General features: G+C 41.2%; 1 protein-coding gene across 2 annotated transcripts in view; it reads right to left on the minus strand.

Moving 5' to 3' along the window:
• Positions 1–18550, minus strand: part of znf385c (zinc finger protein 385C) — a 103795-nt gene that overhangs the window by 68183 nt on the left and 17062 nt on the right. For both annotated transcript variants that reach the window (XM_026360881.1, XM_026360871.1), the window contains exon 2: positions 2625–2954. In XM_026360881.1, the coding sequence (XP_026216666.1) occupies positions 2625–2952 (328 nt within the window). In that variant the 5' untranslated portion in view covers positions 2953–2954. The remainder of the gene's footprint in view (positions 1–2624; positions 2955–18550) is intronic.

The raw sequence follows: 18550 nt of genomic DNA on the forward strand, positions 1-18550 counted from the left end.
GCATTTAAGAACTCTAAAAATATCCAAACCAGACATGCAGGAGGCACACATACATACATACGCGCGCACACACACACACACACACACACACACACACACACACACACACACACACACACACACACACACACACACACACACACACAGAGGAGAGAAGCTGTGGTGGAGCTGAGGACACAGCGAAGGCTGGCTGCCTGAGGGAGTCAGCAGAAGGTGAGCCGAGATAAGGCTGTGTGATTGTGACTGCATGTCAGAGAGAATCTGCACACCACAACAGTTCAGCATGCCCTGCGCTACACACGCGTACGCACGTGCACACGCACGCTACACAGCACAACAAGTAAACACATGCCCACAAACTTTTCTATATGCAGTCTGCATCACCTGCAGCAGTGTAGCAAAACGGGGGAATTTGGACTCGACAGCACATGCTCTGTGGGTACGACTCAGTGTGTAGTATATTATAGAATTTATATAGAGTTTCTATTCAGTTTGCTCGGCCTGCTTCACCTAACATCCAGCCAGCCTTTAAGAGCTAGCTCTGTTTTTGTTGATTAGAACCAAAAGAGGTCAGGCTGAGGATGGTGTGTGTAAAAAAATAAAAATGTTTGTCTCTTGTGAAAATGATAATAGCCCATTTCAGGGTCTCCATAGTACAGACACATAAAAACATGCACACAACAAAATCAAGAACCAAGCCGTCTGTGTACAGCAGCTGAAAACCTAATGTTCAAACCTGAGTATGTGACATTCTCATGTGCTGATTCCAGCCTTGACCAAACTAATGAAGATAAATGTTAGACGCTGTTCACGGTTGAAAACTCCCCGTCAACACTGGCATTTTCAGAACAACTTCAGAACGAACAACAAATGTTTCGCTGTCCAGAAAAATGGTAAAATGTTTGTAATGTGTGTTGCTAATAACAAAATGCTGCATTTACACTTTTGACAAACTGTTACCTGCTCGTTACATTTCTGCTTCACCAGTCGTGTCTTTTTCATGGATTTATATCTGTTGTCGGATGGAGCCCAACTAAAATAGTCATGACTAACACTCTTAAATTAAATTAATATTTCATATTCATGACATATTCTGACATATTTGTCATAGTCTGATAAAATGAAACTGAAAAATGTCAATGACAAAACCTGTGATACAAAATCACAGGCATCTCACCATTGTTGGCAAGTTGCTGGACGATATTTAAAAAAAAAAAAGGAAAATCTCAGTTTTTAAATCTCTAGCATGAAGAATGTTTTCAAAGGCTCCGTTTCCATTGATTTTTATTGACTCAGCTTTGATGGTGGCTGAACCAAAAAGAAATAAAGTATCCTTTCAAAATGCCCACAAAAGTATGTAACCTTCATAGTCTATATTTAATTTTTATTGGCATTTGATAACAGTCGAAAATCGCACACATTTCACCTGAAATGCCAAGTTTTCATTCAATGAATTTGTTACTGAATTTATCTGAGAATAATAATTTTAGAAGCACTGTTTTGTAACTGCTGTGGATTTGATCCTTTCTGTTTGTGTTCTTTCATCCATGCACTTGAGCTGTAGGTCTGCTTTGTTCTGCCATCCCGTCATTATCATCACTGCCAATTGAGTGAGAGGTGTCTTAGATTATAATATTGCTGTTGCCTGTTTCTAATGGTGTGGGTTGAAATACTGCCAAGATCTTTTAGAAACACAGACCAAGACACACACACACACACACACACACAAATGCACAGATACAAACCCACAAGTATTTAAACATGTTATCAACGAAGCCTGTTGACAGTCTGCATTTCTGGAGGGCATATGTAAGCCACGTCAAACAAACGTCTTCCCGCTCATAGACCTGCTGTGCACAAACACCATGTTTCTCTCTGTCAAGAACCCACTAAGCAGCCTTGTACCCCTCAGTCTTCAGAGGATCTGTCACTAAGACCTGCTCACATGACAATTAGCAACTGGGAGAGGAATTATTAACTTGCACATACTGTATATTTATAGTTTGCAGTGATACTTTTTGCATGTCTGCATACTTTTCTTGTGTGCTTTAAATGTTTTGTGTGTGAATATTGTGTGTGCATCCTTTGGGCCAAGCTGAAGCAAGAACAAAAGCGAGACCAAGAGTTTGAATGACTCAAACTTAACTGAGAGACTGATTCCCCCGCAGCAGAGTCCTAATCGAGGCTGTGACCAGAATGACAAAATGTCCAACTTCACTCCAGTCGCATCACTCCCAGGAATACAACCATCAAACACAACCAGCACTTAATTAGCTTCTCACTCACTGACTTCCCTCAGTTCTGCTATACGTGTGTGTGTGTGTGTGTGTGTGTGTGTGTGTGTGTGTGTCCTGAGCCCAAGGCTCTGTCTGGACACATTTCAGCAAATACAATCCAATTTGTTTAACTTCTACTGAATACAAGTAAGGGGGGTGGGTGTGGGGGGTTTGGCACACGCAGGCTGGTGGCAGTGTGGTGTGAAGAGTGTGTGGGATTCTGCTAATCTATGATGCCCTATTGTGCTAGACAGTGTTACAAAACCAGTGGCAGAAAACTTTATCCAATGTTCTGCGTTTATATTGAATTTTGTAGCAATAAACAAACAAGCATGGCTCCGGGCCTACCTGTGTTGCTTGGCATCTTGCCATTGCTGATTTGCTTTAGTCTTTTCTGGTGGGATTTGCCATTGTAGTGAATCTGGGCCTGTGCAGAAGAGTTGAGTTGGATGTTGCAGACCTCACACAATGTGTAGCTCCGCTGTTTCCGCTCCCGTTTGGGTCTGTAGAGTGCAGTAGGCATGGCGCCCCCTGGTGATTGCTCATCTAGTACTGCACCCTCATCTTGTGTGTCACAGCAATGCTCTCCATCCATCTGAACTCCAAGCCCGCCACCAAACCCACTCCTGTCCAACTCGTTGTTTGGCAGAGCTGAGGGGCTGAACGGACGTTTCATACCTGTGGTGGAGAATAGTATAGTGTGAATACAGAAGGATGGGCAACACAGTAAACACGGTAAAAGAACAGTTTGGTTTTTAATTTGTGTGTCGGGCTACTCCATGCTCTAATGTTTTCTAGCTCCCTTTCCAAAGGACTTCAGTGTGAACATGTGCAACAAAGCGTGCAACAGAGTAAGGCCATGCATCCCATCGCCTGTGAATGGAGGTATCGTTTTCCCCAGGCTGACTTGGCCCACGCTGCATAACAAAACCACTCTGTTAAAACCTGATAGCCACAGAGGACAAACATGCAACACTGCATTTGATTCCCAAACATTTGCAAAGGAGCGCGTGGAATCTGACCTCGTTCCAGCCTGAGTGAGTCAAGTTTGTCAGCACCCTCCAAACACTGTGACACCTGCATTGTGCACATTCATATAGATATCAGGAAACACATATGACAGACTGGACAAACTGCACACAGTCAAAGTGCCAGTGGTCCTGGGGTGCTATAACAGACCACTTGGGGGAGACAGAGTGCTGCAGTGTGGCTCTTTGAGGACCACTGTGGCCCCTCTGTCAATCTGTTTCACTTGTGATCACTCCATGCATGCTTGCTGCCTGTGCATCCCTGCAAGCCATAACGCTGCAGCAGTGGTTGTGCCGCCTCTGTTAAAGACCTTGTGCAATGGTTAAAAACTACATTAAATACGCAAATGGGACAGATCTTCACCTGGAACATTTGTCCCATCTATAACCTGACAGCTGGATATGTGTGAAGAAAAAGAGAAGAATAAGAAAACTAACATTTCCTATGCCGCTGCTTGGACACCACAGTTCTTCCAGGGACAGTTCTGTGGTCAGTGAGGAAGCCTTCCCAGGAAACAAAAGGTAGGTCTTCAGTACCAAGGATTGAGACGTCACCATTGGAAAAAAGTCCCTGAAAACCTCACAGCTGTGCATTTCTGCTGCTGCCTTATTGCCTCTGCCTTGAGTTATTTACTCAAACACCCAAACTGCTCAGAGACACACACACACACACACACACAGAGACCAAAATAAAGTGGAGTCTATGATGCATGCATACCTACACGCATGAAAAAACACACACACACACACACACACACACACACGCGCAGCGCTCAAAAACACATTAAGGCAAGCAGCCTCCATGAAAGCTGCTATTCATGTTGCCAATCTGGGAGCACTCAAGAGGCTCCATCAGATGTTTTCTCAAAAGCTTTGAGCAATGCTACTCTCTGGCACTGAATGAAAAAAATCTCTGTGGTCCTTAACCATGCAACCTCCTCACACTCCTGCCAAACTACTCAGTTAGCCGCCCAAAATTAGTATGGTTGTAAAAACAAAACCCTCAATGAAGGCTTACAAAACATAATATGGACAGAATCCTACATTCCACATCCACCCCCTTCATCATTAAACAATACTGAAACTCGTTTGGTTGATCTTGAAGATTACTCATTTATATGAAGAGAAAAAACCTCTAATTTATAACTTGCAAAAGTGGAGGCTTTGACCTTGTGCTTGCCATTCTGTGACGCATGGTAGCTTAGCTTCCGGTGTAGATAGACAAACCCAGACCCTTACTGTACCACAGAGACCACACTGGCCTTTGAAGACACTAAGAAGTTTTCTCAATCCGCATTTTATCATGAGTGCTGGGGCTCATACACTACTACAGACTGTTTGTCTCTGTTGTCTTTACTGGAAGCAGGACCTCATTAGGGACACTCATGTCCTGCACTTCGTCATAAAGTTTCCAGACAAGCTACTTGAACGTTTAGTGGCTGTGAATCCACCTGCTGGATGGAAAGGCTTTCACAGCTTTCCTCTGCAGAGACTCATCCACCTCTTGTTCAAAGCTGTGTGAGATGAGCCCACACCGTGTCTGCACACAGAGATTTAGGCTGAAGAGGACAGAAGACTGTCAGGGAGTAACCCTAGGGGAAGCGAGGGAGGGCAGGAGGCTCGCCAGCCTTTCCATGTCCACTGTTTCTTCTGTCTGATGTGCGCCCCCGCCTACTATGCACACCCTTCTCCCTAGCACATGGGAACTATAAATCACTGCTGTGATCTTGCTGAAAGACCCGGCTCACCCAGCATTACAGCTCGGCAATAAAAACTCTATTTATGATCTGGTGTCTGGTGGTGCTCACTGATCCTGAAATACTAGAGCACTTTCCCCAGCTCAAACCAGCTCTAACCACTGGCCTACCTCGAAGATCACCCCCACCCATCCCCTGTGGCCACAGTTGGTATAGGGGGCATAGATTCTTCCGGGTGCAGGAAGAAACTGGCGTCCAGATAGACCAGTGCAAACACTGCAGGAATGTTAGCAGCTCTTAAATCATGCTGATTAGAGGGGGACACCGACAAGTGCAAGCCAACAGACCACAGAGATACATCATACAAATCACATGGACGCATATTAAAAAAACTGTCAGGAAGACACAAACATGTGCGCACACTGCTCACATACATGCATTCATGTGTACAACTGTCAACAACAGTTGCCCTCAGATTCAGCAAAAGCGAACAAATAAACAGAATCATTTAGAGTTGACTAAATATACCCTCCGCTGCCCAGAGCACACGGACTGACCTCAGCAATACAAACAAACACAATCAACAAAAAATGAAATCCATTCAAGCCAACAAGCATCAGAGCGGCCAGGACACACATCCTGCACGCAGTGACTCATGGAGAGACGCAGATACACACAGAGGACGGAATAAAGAAAGTAAGAGGAAAAAGCCTCCTGATTATAATCTCGGATTTAAAAATGCCTGTGCTCCAAATTCCTCATGATTAAGCATGAAGCGTGCTGCAGACAAGTGAGGCTCAAACCTCTACTGACAATCAACCAGAGCTTAGGGCGCTTTACTACATCAGGTGAGTGATGGCAGCAAGACAGAAAAGAGACAGAAGTGAGAGAGAGAGAGAGGGACAGAGAGACGGAGGGAAGCGCAGAGGCCAGTGTGCAATGCATCATCAAAGTCTCATTATTGTCATCACCGCTTTATTGTTATTACTGTGACCACGCATTGAGTGCCTGAGGTTTTTGAAGCTTTATGTCCTGGTGTCCACTAGGTAAAGTCCAGGCTGTGGTTTTCTTATGTGTGTAATTATGAGAGTATGTATTATGGAGAAAGAAGCTTTAACAATAATGCAGTCGAAACCTTAAGGAGTGAGAGTGTCTGCACTCACAGTCACCCTGGGTCCGAGCCGTGGAGAAAATAAAAAGCAGCGTCACATAAATTGATGTGTTTTCTCTAATCTTTGTTTGCAGCACTTCTTTGGCATCACACAGGAAGGGCGTTTGTGTGTGTGTGTGTGTGTGTATATGTGTGTCCCAGCAAAAAATTGTTTCACCAGGGGAAATTTATACAGCGTCACACTGATTCTATCACCAAAGTGTTTAGTTTTTATCTGTGGGTGCATGTGTGTACGCCACGTAGACGTGCACACTGGACACAAAGTATTGGAAAAGATATAAGAAGAAGAATTTAGAGCAGGAGGCGGGACAGAAGGGGAAATAAAGAAAAGAGATAAGGACAGCTTCTTTGAAAAAGCAAATAACCGTGGACAGAAAGTACACTTAAAAATTCACTGTCAGAACAACAGGTAACACTAAGGATATCAGTTTTGATCTGTTTTAGAGTAGCTGCAGGTTTCACACATCATAACAGTGGTCCACAAATGTGTTTTCCCAGCAGCCCTGTGGCGGTACGCCACTGAAACCACTCGTCATCATCATGATTAGAAAAAGCAACGCTTCTTTATCAATTAGGTTTAGTTCAACCTTTAGTTTAGTTTGACTTCTCTGCTTGCTTCACTGCTTTTTAGGTGCTCCCTATGACATCACACTGGTGTTCTTGTCTAACCAGTGACACTATTTGGAGACATGTTAGTGCAGCTGGTCTTATGCTCCATGCTTGTCTACAAGTAACCTTTGTTGGGAATATTATGTTATTATATTACTGCGAGTGTAGATTTTGGGGATAATTGAAATAGATAACACTGACTTAAACTGTGTTTGAGATGCACTTTTGTTTAGACAGACAAAACATGTTTGCTAGTTTTAGTCTTGCAGCAATAATTTAACCAGATGAAGAGTTAAGTGGGATATAATGACCAGAAGAGACTTGTTTAGATAAACTTACAGTACAAGATAAACTTACTCTAGCGGGGACGTGCAGCTTCATCACCTATCCTCCAACTGCTGGATTTTAAAATTTTCAGCAGCTTACGTCGTTTCCAAGCTAAGCACACAATCAACAATGTCTCTTTCTATCTGTCCTTTCTTCGCTTCTCCGACACGCAGCCCCCAGGGAACAGCTATTAATGTGCACCGGATGGTCTCAAATTGTGTGAAAGACAGCGTCTTTTTCTTGTTCTTTGAATGCGGCTGTGTGTGAACCACACCGCTGCTTATTTATTTGGTTGCATGTGCACACATGCATGTCTGAAGCCTTGTTTTCCAAGTATAAAAGAATGTTATACAGTAAAGAAGAATATACACATATATATTAATCCTGTGCACTGACAGAGAAAACCAGATGTGTCACAAAGAAGGCAATCTATTGCTTTTCAATCATCTGCATGAGAGGAAATATCTGCAATATTTGTGAACATGGGGCCTCTTGCCAGAAAAATTAAAGTCAAACATTGACTGAGGATATTTTATTGAACTCTAATAAATTACTTTAATACACATTTATCTGACTATACGATTATTCCTCATCGACTGCTTTTCAGCACATTGCTCTTCTTTTATCCTTCATCTTTTGGTCAGTGCCTCACAAACACAGGTTTTGTTATTATTAAATTTTTCTACACTTCTCTTACAGATTTTTTCATCGGTTTTACAATTTAACAAAAGGGCACGCCACCAGTGCACTGAATAGTCCAACTTCATGGCCTTATTCATTTTTCAACCAAAATAAAACAGACCAGTCCAGTTTTTGCACTACTATCCAAACATCTGTTTGCCTCAGCTGTGCTAAAGTTAGCTCATGCAGGAAAACAGACCCATATTTGACTTGTTCACAGTTCACCACAAACTCGACTGGGGGACTGCCCAGTAAGAGTAACCACAGACACTGGGAGAGGTTCCATGCAACACTAGATATACTTAGACAGGGACAAACCCAGGCTCAGCCACAGTCACAACATGCCCACACACTGCATAGTCAACTGGCTATGCACAGAAAGCAAAGTCACGATCTTTATTCTCACATCCTGCAGGGAAAACAGGTCTTTATTTTACATCTGCTTTGGCCAACAACTCCAACCTTATGTCAGTTTCTTCCTCCTTCAGCAAACATCTGACACAATTAACAATATCTGCAACACACTATCATGACACTCATGCACAGAAAGACGTGTTAAATCATTTGTCCTGACCAGAAATAAATCTGATTATTTCTTAATGAGAGACTTTATTCCAGTATGCATCTGTTGGCTGAGATGTTACACAAGATGCTGGTGGCCTGAGAGCTATGGTAGTGGTGGCTGGCATGTGCAGAGGTATTCTGATAACCAGATAAACAGAAATAACATCAAGCACATTCACCACCACTGGCTTAAACATGCATGGCTCAGAGAATCACTCAGAATTATTGGTACTGACCAGTGCTGGCTTCCGCTTCACTCACTTTTACTCTCACTCACGGTAGAAAAAGCAGTCCACCCTCCCCAGTGTAAATCTCTTGATGGTAGTTTTTCATTTCTTTTAACTATAAATTGCATAAACTGATGACAAACTGTATCTGTCTCAGGAGTCAAGCAGTGATGTGTACGCTGTCAGATGTCTGGGGAATGGGATTAATCTGAACATGGATTTTGCAGGCAGAGTAAACAGCTTTTTGTTTGGAGATAAGAGAGTTCCTCTACATATTTAAAATTATATTGCCTAATACATTCCAACAGTTTATCAGCAGAGCCCATACAAGCTCCACTACTCCTCTGACAGAACCATGTAATTCAGTATCAGGTATTGCATGCGCTCTGCAGACAACAGTGGAGCAGCTCTAGCTTTGATAACATGTCTGATGGAGATGGGAGGAAACCAGCTGCATTCAGGACAGAAGAGAGGAGAGAAATTAGGCACAGGTGCAGCACACAGCAGTCAAACACACCAGTATGCACACCTTCCAATGTGTAAACATGTTTTTCCACTAAAATGTTTTATGTGCTTATATAATTTAAGTCCCCAAATAAAAAATAGTGAATCAGCTGGCTTCTGGTTTGTGTCTTTATGAGAGGCAGAGAAGATGAGTAAACGTGCACATCCGACAGCCTCCCATTTAGTTTCTCATAAACCATGTATGACTAAGGATCGCACGCCACTTTAATCACAGACGAGATTGACCAAAACAGATTCAGACATCTCGGCTGTGTCATGTCCCGGCCTAAGGGAAACCCTGATGAAACACGAAATGAGCCAACCGTCGTCGCAGCAATTCCAATTTCAGCACAATATTTATAATAGCTAACTCCACCCTTACAAATATCCCGAGACCTCAGAGCTATTAGGAAATAAAGATGGCACTATTTTCAACACGCTGAATAACAAAGTGGATCACAGTGTGTGCTGGCAGGCAGGCTGAAGAGGAGAGAGCCCACTGGAACTAGTAGAATCAAATCTTTAAAAACTGTGGGTGGAGGCTTCAACAATTCAGCTCCTAGGAAACCTCAGTCATTCACACCGACCGAAAACTCACCTGTCGCCACAGAGGTGTGTGGTGTCAGTGGCGTCCTGCTTTAAAGCTGTTACTGCAGTTTATTTAGTTTTCCTACACATTCCACAACATAAGAGTAAAACGTTGAACAGTGATATTAAAACATTCCCCCCAGTCCTCTAAAATATGAGTTGCCTGATACAACCACGCATTTCCTGTGTATTTCTTGTCACTCGATGTTTCTGATGACACCTTCAAGGTGCCAACTCTGCATTGCTTACAAGCTCTCCTAATGAGCTGCTTCTTTTCATCAGCGTGGCATATCTGGGCCCGGCTGGGGAGTTATAATTACTGAGAGAATTTGATTGCATTAGCCTCATCTCTACCTGTCGTTAATGACATTAGTTCTGTAGGAGGAAATTCATTAGACAGAGAGTCGGTCTCCCTCGCAAGCGGTTAGACACACTGACAAATTGCCTGCTCCATTGTAAACAAATGTTAACTAGTGAGGGAGGTATTTATGCAACAAGCACACAAACACTCAACTTTGACTCAAAGCATCTGGCATAAAATGTTTACAGGGAAGGAAGCAAAATGCCTGCCTTAATATAGAGGATTTTAAATGAGACATGAAACGCAACATCGCATAGTGTGCACATAAACACAGACACACACAAACCTGCAGTAATGAACTATCCCAATAAATTGAGATGAATAGCATGAGCATGCGTGCTGAAATGCTGTTTCAGCATGCGGGTGAATGAGTGTGACTCAGCTGCACATGTCTATCTGTGTTTGCGTGTGTGTGTGTGTTGTGGCATCTAAGAGTAAGAATCCGACTGCATTATCCAGGGATCAGCTATGGTGTTGATGCTGGCATGCAAGCTGTCCTTGCCAATAAGCTGTCTGTGCATCCATCAGTCCCCGTCGCACTCTCAGTGCCAGCTCCAACAAGAGGAAGGATTACCTGCCCACAACTGCGAGTACTTGATATTTATGTTGCCATGCTACTCGGAGGGACACACACACACACAAGAGAAATGATGTAAGGAGAGATGATATTTATATACAGTATAGAAAGAGGAAAGATGAGTAAACACTTAGTGACCGACACCAACAAAGCTACACTACACTACACATTAAAGTCATATTTCGTGACTTTTGAGCCACTTTTTGGCTCAAAAGTGTGAAACATCAGTGACTAACCAGTTTTGCTTATTCATAAGGAAACAGAGTAACATCCATATTTACAAAACATAAAGCAGTGAAAAGATTCTAGTGCTGATTGAACCTGCGGTTTAGTGTACTCCATGGGTTTTCATTTTAAGCACTCCCTTTTACATTATACAGTACAGAGTCACTTCAGTTATTTGAAATTACTAAAAATGGTGAGTGCAGCTTCAAAAAGCATACTCATTCAAAACTTCGACCAAAAGACTGAAATTAGTTGTGAAATGTTAAAAAAAAAACAAAACACTAGCTTATTATTCACAATTTAGGACGTAAAAGCTTAAACTGCAAAGACAAACACTGAAAGTTTGAAACAGGTTGAGTTTTGTTTCTTTACACATGATGATGAGAAATGTTTCATCAGACACACACTTGCAGGAGTCTCTTTCTGTCTCTGAAAAGATCCTCACATCTGCTTCAAGTAAACTAACTTTTAAATCTAACAATAATATCACACATAACCATACTCAGAACAACAACTTACAAACTTGCAACTGCAAAGAAACTACTCTCAGACTATATAAGAGCACTGTTCATTTTGCCACTTTTGAAGATAAGTATTTGTTGGCAAATGTTTATTTAATGACTAAATAGTAACGTCAATGAGTAAAAACATATTGTGACAAAAATTAGGATGAAATCTCTGTTGAGCAAACCATCACGAACAATGACGAGATGAAATTGGTGCATTATTTTCAGCAGACAATCTCGATCACAGTCCACGTGTGAAATTACTGAAGTGTGTTTTCTTTTATAACCAGTCATTTTCACAGCAGTCGCAAACAAGCTAATAACTTGACCAAAAACATGAATGATGGCTATCTAGTGAGGACAGCTGTACACGTGTGCACGTGTGTATAATTCGTGCACTAATTTTCCCAGAATTTACTTTTATTAGTTTGTTAGTTTTCAATTGCAGAAAACAAAACAGTCATTATTCAACATTTGGCTTCTGTTTAACAGAAATATTACGATTTCGTGCTAGGGTCCATCCAAAAAGAGTACCTTTTTTTTTTCCTGTCATTAAGAGAAAGAGCTGCTTTTGCTAACCTGTGTATCTGCTGCATATGTATGTACGGGAGCAAGTAGCTGAGCCTGTACTCTACCCTGGCTGCGACCGACACAGTCAGAGCAATCAGAGCGAGGCTGCACTTTGCTTCCCCTGCAGAGGCTCCGAAAGGCTGAGATGGAGAGCAGTGGGAGTGAGGGTGGAGAGTGAATGGCACTGGGCTCCTGCAATGCGAGTACCATCCAAGTCTTTGATGAGGAAGTGTGCTGCTTTGTTAACCTCTGACATAAAGACTACAGACGCATTTTGTGTTTGGATGCTTTCCAAAAAAGGACGGTCAGAGCCGATGCGTTAAAGTGAGTAAGGCATAGCAAACCAGATAAATGAACAGACGTTCAACTACCACATTTAAGGTAAAGGACAAACTAGCCAAAGCTTTTAAGTGGCTTCCATCCTTCATTTGGCAAAGCACACTCTCACCCTTTCTGTTTCTGTCTGATGTGAGAAGGTCAAGGGACCTGCTAAGACTAAAATCACAGCAGGCTCGTGAGGAAAAACATTGCAAAAAAAGAAAAAAAGCACCATCTGGACAAAACGATACAAACCTACTGTACACACACCAGCACAGAAACCCTTGCCCCCTCTCTCTTTGTGATCTCTCCCTTTTTTCTATCAGCACATAAAAGACCCAGAGGAGCCTATTAACATGTTTAAACTAGGCTAATTATGTGCCAGACACTTTTTACACTGTCAAAGTGTGTGTGTGTGTGCATGAAATGAACGCATGCAAGAGAGTACACATTTGCATTATTGTGTATGACGCGTGATAATGTCTACATGTCATTAAATGCTCTCACAGGAAACAGAGTGAATGAATACGATTGCCGCTCACAATTACCAGGTTATTAATAAGAAAACACTCTGCTGATGCCTCCGCAACAGCCATAACTGACAAAATGACTCTAGTAGGAAAATAGTTTTATTATCCATATCAATTATTCAACACTTGGCAGTAAACAGTTTTGCACGCTCTTTATTGCTCTACAGACAATTCAGTGTTGGTTATGTATCTGTTTCCTAATGTTTTATGGGATAACAACTAGCATCAAGAGGCCTCTTCACCACTTTCTTAGTGATAGTGACAGATCCAACTGGTGCTCGTCCATCGTGTGCTAAACCGCTCAGAGAAATAAACATTGCAAACGTGCAAACAGCCAGAAGCAGAAGATCCACTTGGAGTATCTGGTAACAGCCCAGGAGGTGTTGAGAAGTGAGTGTATGGTGAGGGCACAAGCACAGAACAGAAGAGAGGTGTACACGAACAATAATCATCAATACTCATTTGCAGAAATAATAAACTAGTACTAGTACTTATTTTTTCATATAGTGCATAATAACCTAATAAAGATGGACACAGACGATTTCACATTTCACAAGACCCAGTTTTAAAGTGCCAAAAAAAACTTTCTCAGACATCTCACCCTAAAAAATCTCATTACTGTGAGGTATCGATGTTGCCGGCCACGGGCCGATTGATATACTGTAAATGATTCAGATCTGAGTGCTTCTGAAACACAGATCTGACCTACGTTTTGTACAATCCCCGAATGCCTCACACACATTGAGCGAATGAAGCCTTCGCTGCTCACAATTAATTATTAGTGCGAGTTGACAACTCTCAAATTGTTTAGATGCGAACAGAAAGATTCACATTCCCTATGTCGGTTTCTTTGGATCACCATACTAATAATGATCATTAACAGTGGTCAAGTAACATAGAAGAGCACATTTTTAAAATGTATTTAATCTGTAAGAGAATCCAGTTTAGAATAATCTGAGTCTTTCAGCACCCTTTACGCTAAAGGTTTCCAGGTAAATGTGGAGAGTGAATAGAAGAAACTCGATTAATGTTTAAACTGAAATAATGAGCTGAACATACTGTACAGACAAAAGCCTTTGTTAAATTCCCCCGATTGTTGTATGCGACCAATTACAACAACAATAAAGTAACAATCACTTGTCAATCTCAACCTGGCATGTTCCCATAAGTTTAATACTTCAGTGGGCCAGTGTAACACAATGATGAGCTGCTGTCGTTGTTGCACGCTGGATATTATACAGGATGCATAATTAGAATAGTGCGATGGATCAGTGGATACTGTGGTGACAAGTGACAATGTCACTTGTTATAACAACAACACTATTCTTAGATGCTGTGTGATGTATGGTTATAGTCACTCTGAAAGGTGGCCTTGGCTTACTGCTGTTGCTTGAATCGTCATGTGAATACGGCTTAAAAATCTGCAGCAGTAGACACAAGCTAAACTCTGATCACCTTCTGGTCTCATACTGTGAGCCTGTCTCTCCTGCTGTCCTGTTCCTTATGATCCATCTTTTTGTTTTCTTGCGAAAAGAAATGTATATGTCTAATACTAACTCCACAAGTTTGACAACCTGATCACCCAGAAATAGACAAAAAAACCCACACTGGCAGACACAGAGATAAGACAGTGAGGCAGTTTAGGCTTCAGCTCGAACTCTCTCCCTGGGTCAACAGCAAACCCTGGAGCTTAAACCATCCTGACTGCCTGGCCGCCCATGGGTAGAATACCAACTAGTGTTAGAGACACACACAAAGAGCAGGGTTATTGTAACAGCATGCTGGGATTAGCTAATTATAAAGTCCATATCTTCCATGCCATTAACAGTAATGCGACAGTGTCTTCTCAGCCAACATGTACGTGTACGGCTGGATATACAGGCATCCAAATGTTTGTTTAGTAAACTCACTAGGGGAAAAACAAATAAAAAGTTCAAAGCTAAAAGGTTCTTCACCATTTATTACAGGAAAAGTTACAATTCACATAAATTAGTATGAGACATAATAATTAATGTGGTTAGATTTCCCACTGTACGACAATTGTCCTTCCAGATTATCATCTCTGCATGTTTGCATCACTTACTAACCCTTAAGTTGGGAGTTTATAGTGAGCAACAGGAGAGGTGATATCTGCACATCTAATGGCTGATTGATGTTTGGACATTGAATTAAAAGATTCTTTGACATGGGCACAGTTACACGTACTGTATGTGACATTAAATAGCAGGTTTCATCTTTTTTGTAGGACGTACTGTACATCCATGGAGAGTCTTAGTCAGCCAGGCCACGGTTAGCTGAGTCACATCATTTACTCTATATATTCACATCCTTAATGACATATAAAAAAAAGCATTTTTAAAAGCAAGAGCATATTTATCAGTAGTGACTGCTGAGCTAGTGAGAGTAGTGAGAGTAATGATTGATACCTAACTAGCAGAGTAATGATTGTGACAGTGGCTGTCAAAGTAATTGTCAAAATGAGGATGATAATGACAGAGGGGACCGCAGTGAAAAAGGTACATTCAGTACCTCAACAGCCAAGTGAAAAGATTTCCACATGTTCACCATAACTACCCAGCTCACAAACAATCTGTCCACAGACAGACAGACAGACAGAGAGCACACACTAATTCTTCAACCAATTATGCCATTATCACCCCATTACTCATGAACTCGTTCAGTTATTACCCAAGGTAGGAGAAAAGCAGTGTGCAGCCATTACAACCTATTTTGCACTACAAATGAGAACAGCAGCGGAGGTTGGTGAATGAGAGGAGGGAAATAAAATCACATTGTGCAACACCAAATGGACTCTCAGCTAAAAAACAGGAGTGACTCTGATTGTGTCTCCCCATCATTAAGAGAAGTAGCTGGTGAGAGAGACGGAGAGATGGAAGAAGAGCAAACAACATACAGTAAAGAGGGAGAGAGAACAAATGAGGTCTGGTCTCCACAGAGAGACGACACAGAAATGAGATGCCATAGTACAGTGGTGTGAAGTTGGAGACTGATGAGCAGCTTTGATTGGCTGCAGCAGATGCTGAACACACACACACACACACACACACACACACACACACACACACACACACACACACACACACACACACACACACACACACACACACCGCACACATAGGAGTAGATGAGGAGAGTTAATGATGCATGAAAGAGAATTACCCCTCTCCTCCACAGAGGACAGTCAGTCTGTTTGTCGCATGGACACTTACTTCAAATGACCCTACTAACTATTCATGAGGTGTGTGTGTGTGTGTGTGTGTGTGTTCAGGTCTCTTTGTGTTCGTGTAACACACACAAATATACACATGTTCTGGAAACTGCAGTGAGACAAGTATCTCAGCTTGAGAAAAGACATTTTTTAATTTATCTATAGAATAAGTATAACTATGCACAGATTTCCTAACACGCTGTTACACATCTTAATACATCCACCCACACGGAGGATCACTCCGACCACATTATGCTAAAGTTTAATGTTTAGTTTATGCAGCCAGATACTTTTGGGTTTATGTTCCCAGGTTTCAAGAAATTTGTTTCAAAACTATGGAAATAATGAAGGTTAATTGTGTAAAAATCTTACATTTTATGACAAATTACACTTTGTTCAACTTCCTTTTTTTGTCATCCTATTAACATTGGTAATTAGTGTCTTAACTGTGTCATGTATAATCCTGTTTACGCCTACATTACGTCTACTGTACGTTACAGACATTTGTGTACAGAAGAGTGTTTGTACTTTTATAATGCAATATTTTATTTAATTACGCTTTTGGAAATAGATCAGCCGCAGTTAAAAAACAAGTATTCTTATTTTACTATCATATACCCATCAAACTATTTCCCTGAGGTTAATACAGTTTTTATTAAACTATATCAACAACTTCCACACATAAACCTAGTTCTCAAACTGTGCTGTGTTAGACAGGGTTAGGAGGTTCTTTAACTGAAACCATCCCAAAGTCAGTGCTCTGTTTACCTTGGGATGGGCGTGGGGACGTCCTTGAGATACTGATCTTTTGCATTGCTGTCAAAACTATCTTCATCCAGATCGTCTATGGCTCAAAGCAGAGCAAACAGCAAGGGGACGCTTTGGGCCCGCGTGACTATCATCTCCATCTCTTTCTCCTTTTTTCACTCACGCCGTCCCTTCACACACCAGTAACATTACTGTTCTTAACCAAGGAGACACCGATAAGCAGACGGAGTCACTCCGGTAAAACTGCCAGACAACCGATGTGCTTGAGAAGGAGTGAGTAGGACGTGTTCATGTGTGGACAAATGAAAGCACGAGCCTAACTGTGAACAAAAACACACACGTTTTATCCCGTGGATGACTTTTGCCAGTGAAGGGCGATGGATTACAGGACAGTGGGAGCTTAGCGTGTAATTCAAACCATTTTCCATCACATTTGTACTTACTTAAGTTCTAATCCCAGCTGATTAACATGCCAGTCAGTGGGGTAGGCACCTGTGTACTGACATCAGTGTGGAGGGATGCTGAGAAATCAAACTGGATTGGCTTATGTCATCATTTTGGCTACAATGATAAAGGAACTGCATGGCTAAGATCTATTTTCTAATCACTTTTTATATAAAATAACACTATCTGATCTGTCATTTTGTACATGCCAGTACTGTAGACACACAAACAGACCGTATCAAACAGCAGATAAAACACTGTATTTATAAAACACTTCTGTGTCCCACCTACATCCCAGCAACATCTGTGCCCCATGGATGCTCAACTCCTCCACGCTGTCAAACCACAGCCCTGCAGCCATGCATTTTCTGGTGGATTATTCTGGTTTTAGTTTACACACGTTCGCACACAGAAACCCACTGACACACGCATACACAAGGGATTAAATAAGGAGTGTGTCACTCCAATCATCTTTATAGTTATTATAGTCTGAGAATGTGGAAGAATGAGATCGAATCGAAATATGTTTGCTGCTGATATTAATAAGTGAGTCTCTTCAGTAAATAATTTTTTGCTGGTTTTATTATATAAATGGTTTATATAATAATGAAAAAAAAAAAAAAAAAATATATATATATATATATATATATATATATATATATATATATATATATATATATATATATATATATATATATTATTTTTATTTATTTTTTCATACAAGATGAGTTACTGGAAAATCAGATATGATACAACCATGTGTCTCTATCATCTTTATACTTTTTATCTTCAGTAGAAAAGACAACTAATGCTCCTTTCACATAAAAGAAGAAGGCCACAATAAAAAGGGTAGGTGGGGTCAACTAGTTGTTTTACTTGGGAAATCTGGACTGGCACTATCTGTAACAATATCACAACCACAGCAGACATAGCATTCACACACGACTGTGTGTAAACACTGGTGTGGGCACATAACTGAAACCTTACAGACTCTTAAATCATAATTATTTTAGAGATTAAAGCCGAGCAGATAGCGTACAGTTGTTTTTTATGGCTTCTTCGCTAAAAGAAGCTAATGCCGTGGTCAAAAACAATGCTATGAGAGTGGAGGGGGTGACTCAACACAATGATGTCAAAAACAGTGACCTGAAACTCAACAGTCAACAGTCGTTTTCACATTATTATTTTGTTTTTATACTGTTATTTGATGAATTATTATTTTACAATTTAGCCAAAGTCAAAATATTAAATTCTCTACTTATACAGAATATCAACAAAAATACCCTAATATACGTCTAAATAAAATCAAAAGAGGCATTCGAATTGTAGGCTGACAAGGTCTGTGACACT

Source organism: Anabas testudineus, chromosome 8 (assembly GCF_900324465.2).
Source record: "Anabas testudineus chromosome 8, fAnaTes1.2, whole genome shotgun sequence".
In the NCBI taxonomy this organism is placed as follows: Eukaryota; Metazoa; Chordata; class Actinopteri; order Anabantiformes; family Anabantidae; genus Anabas; species Anabas testudineus.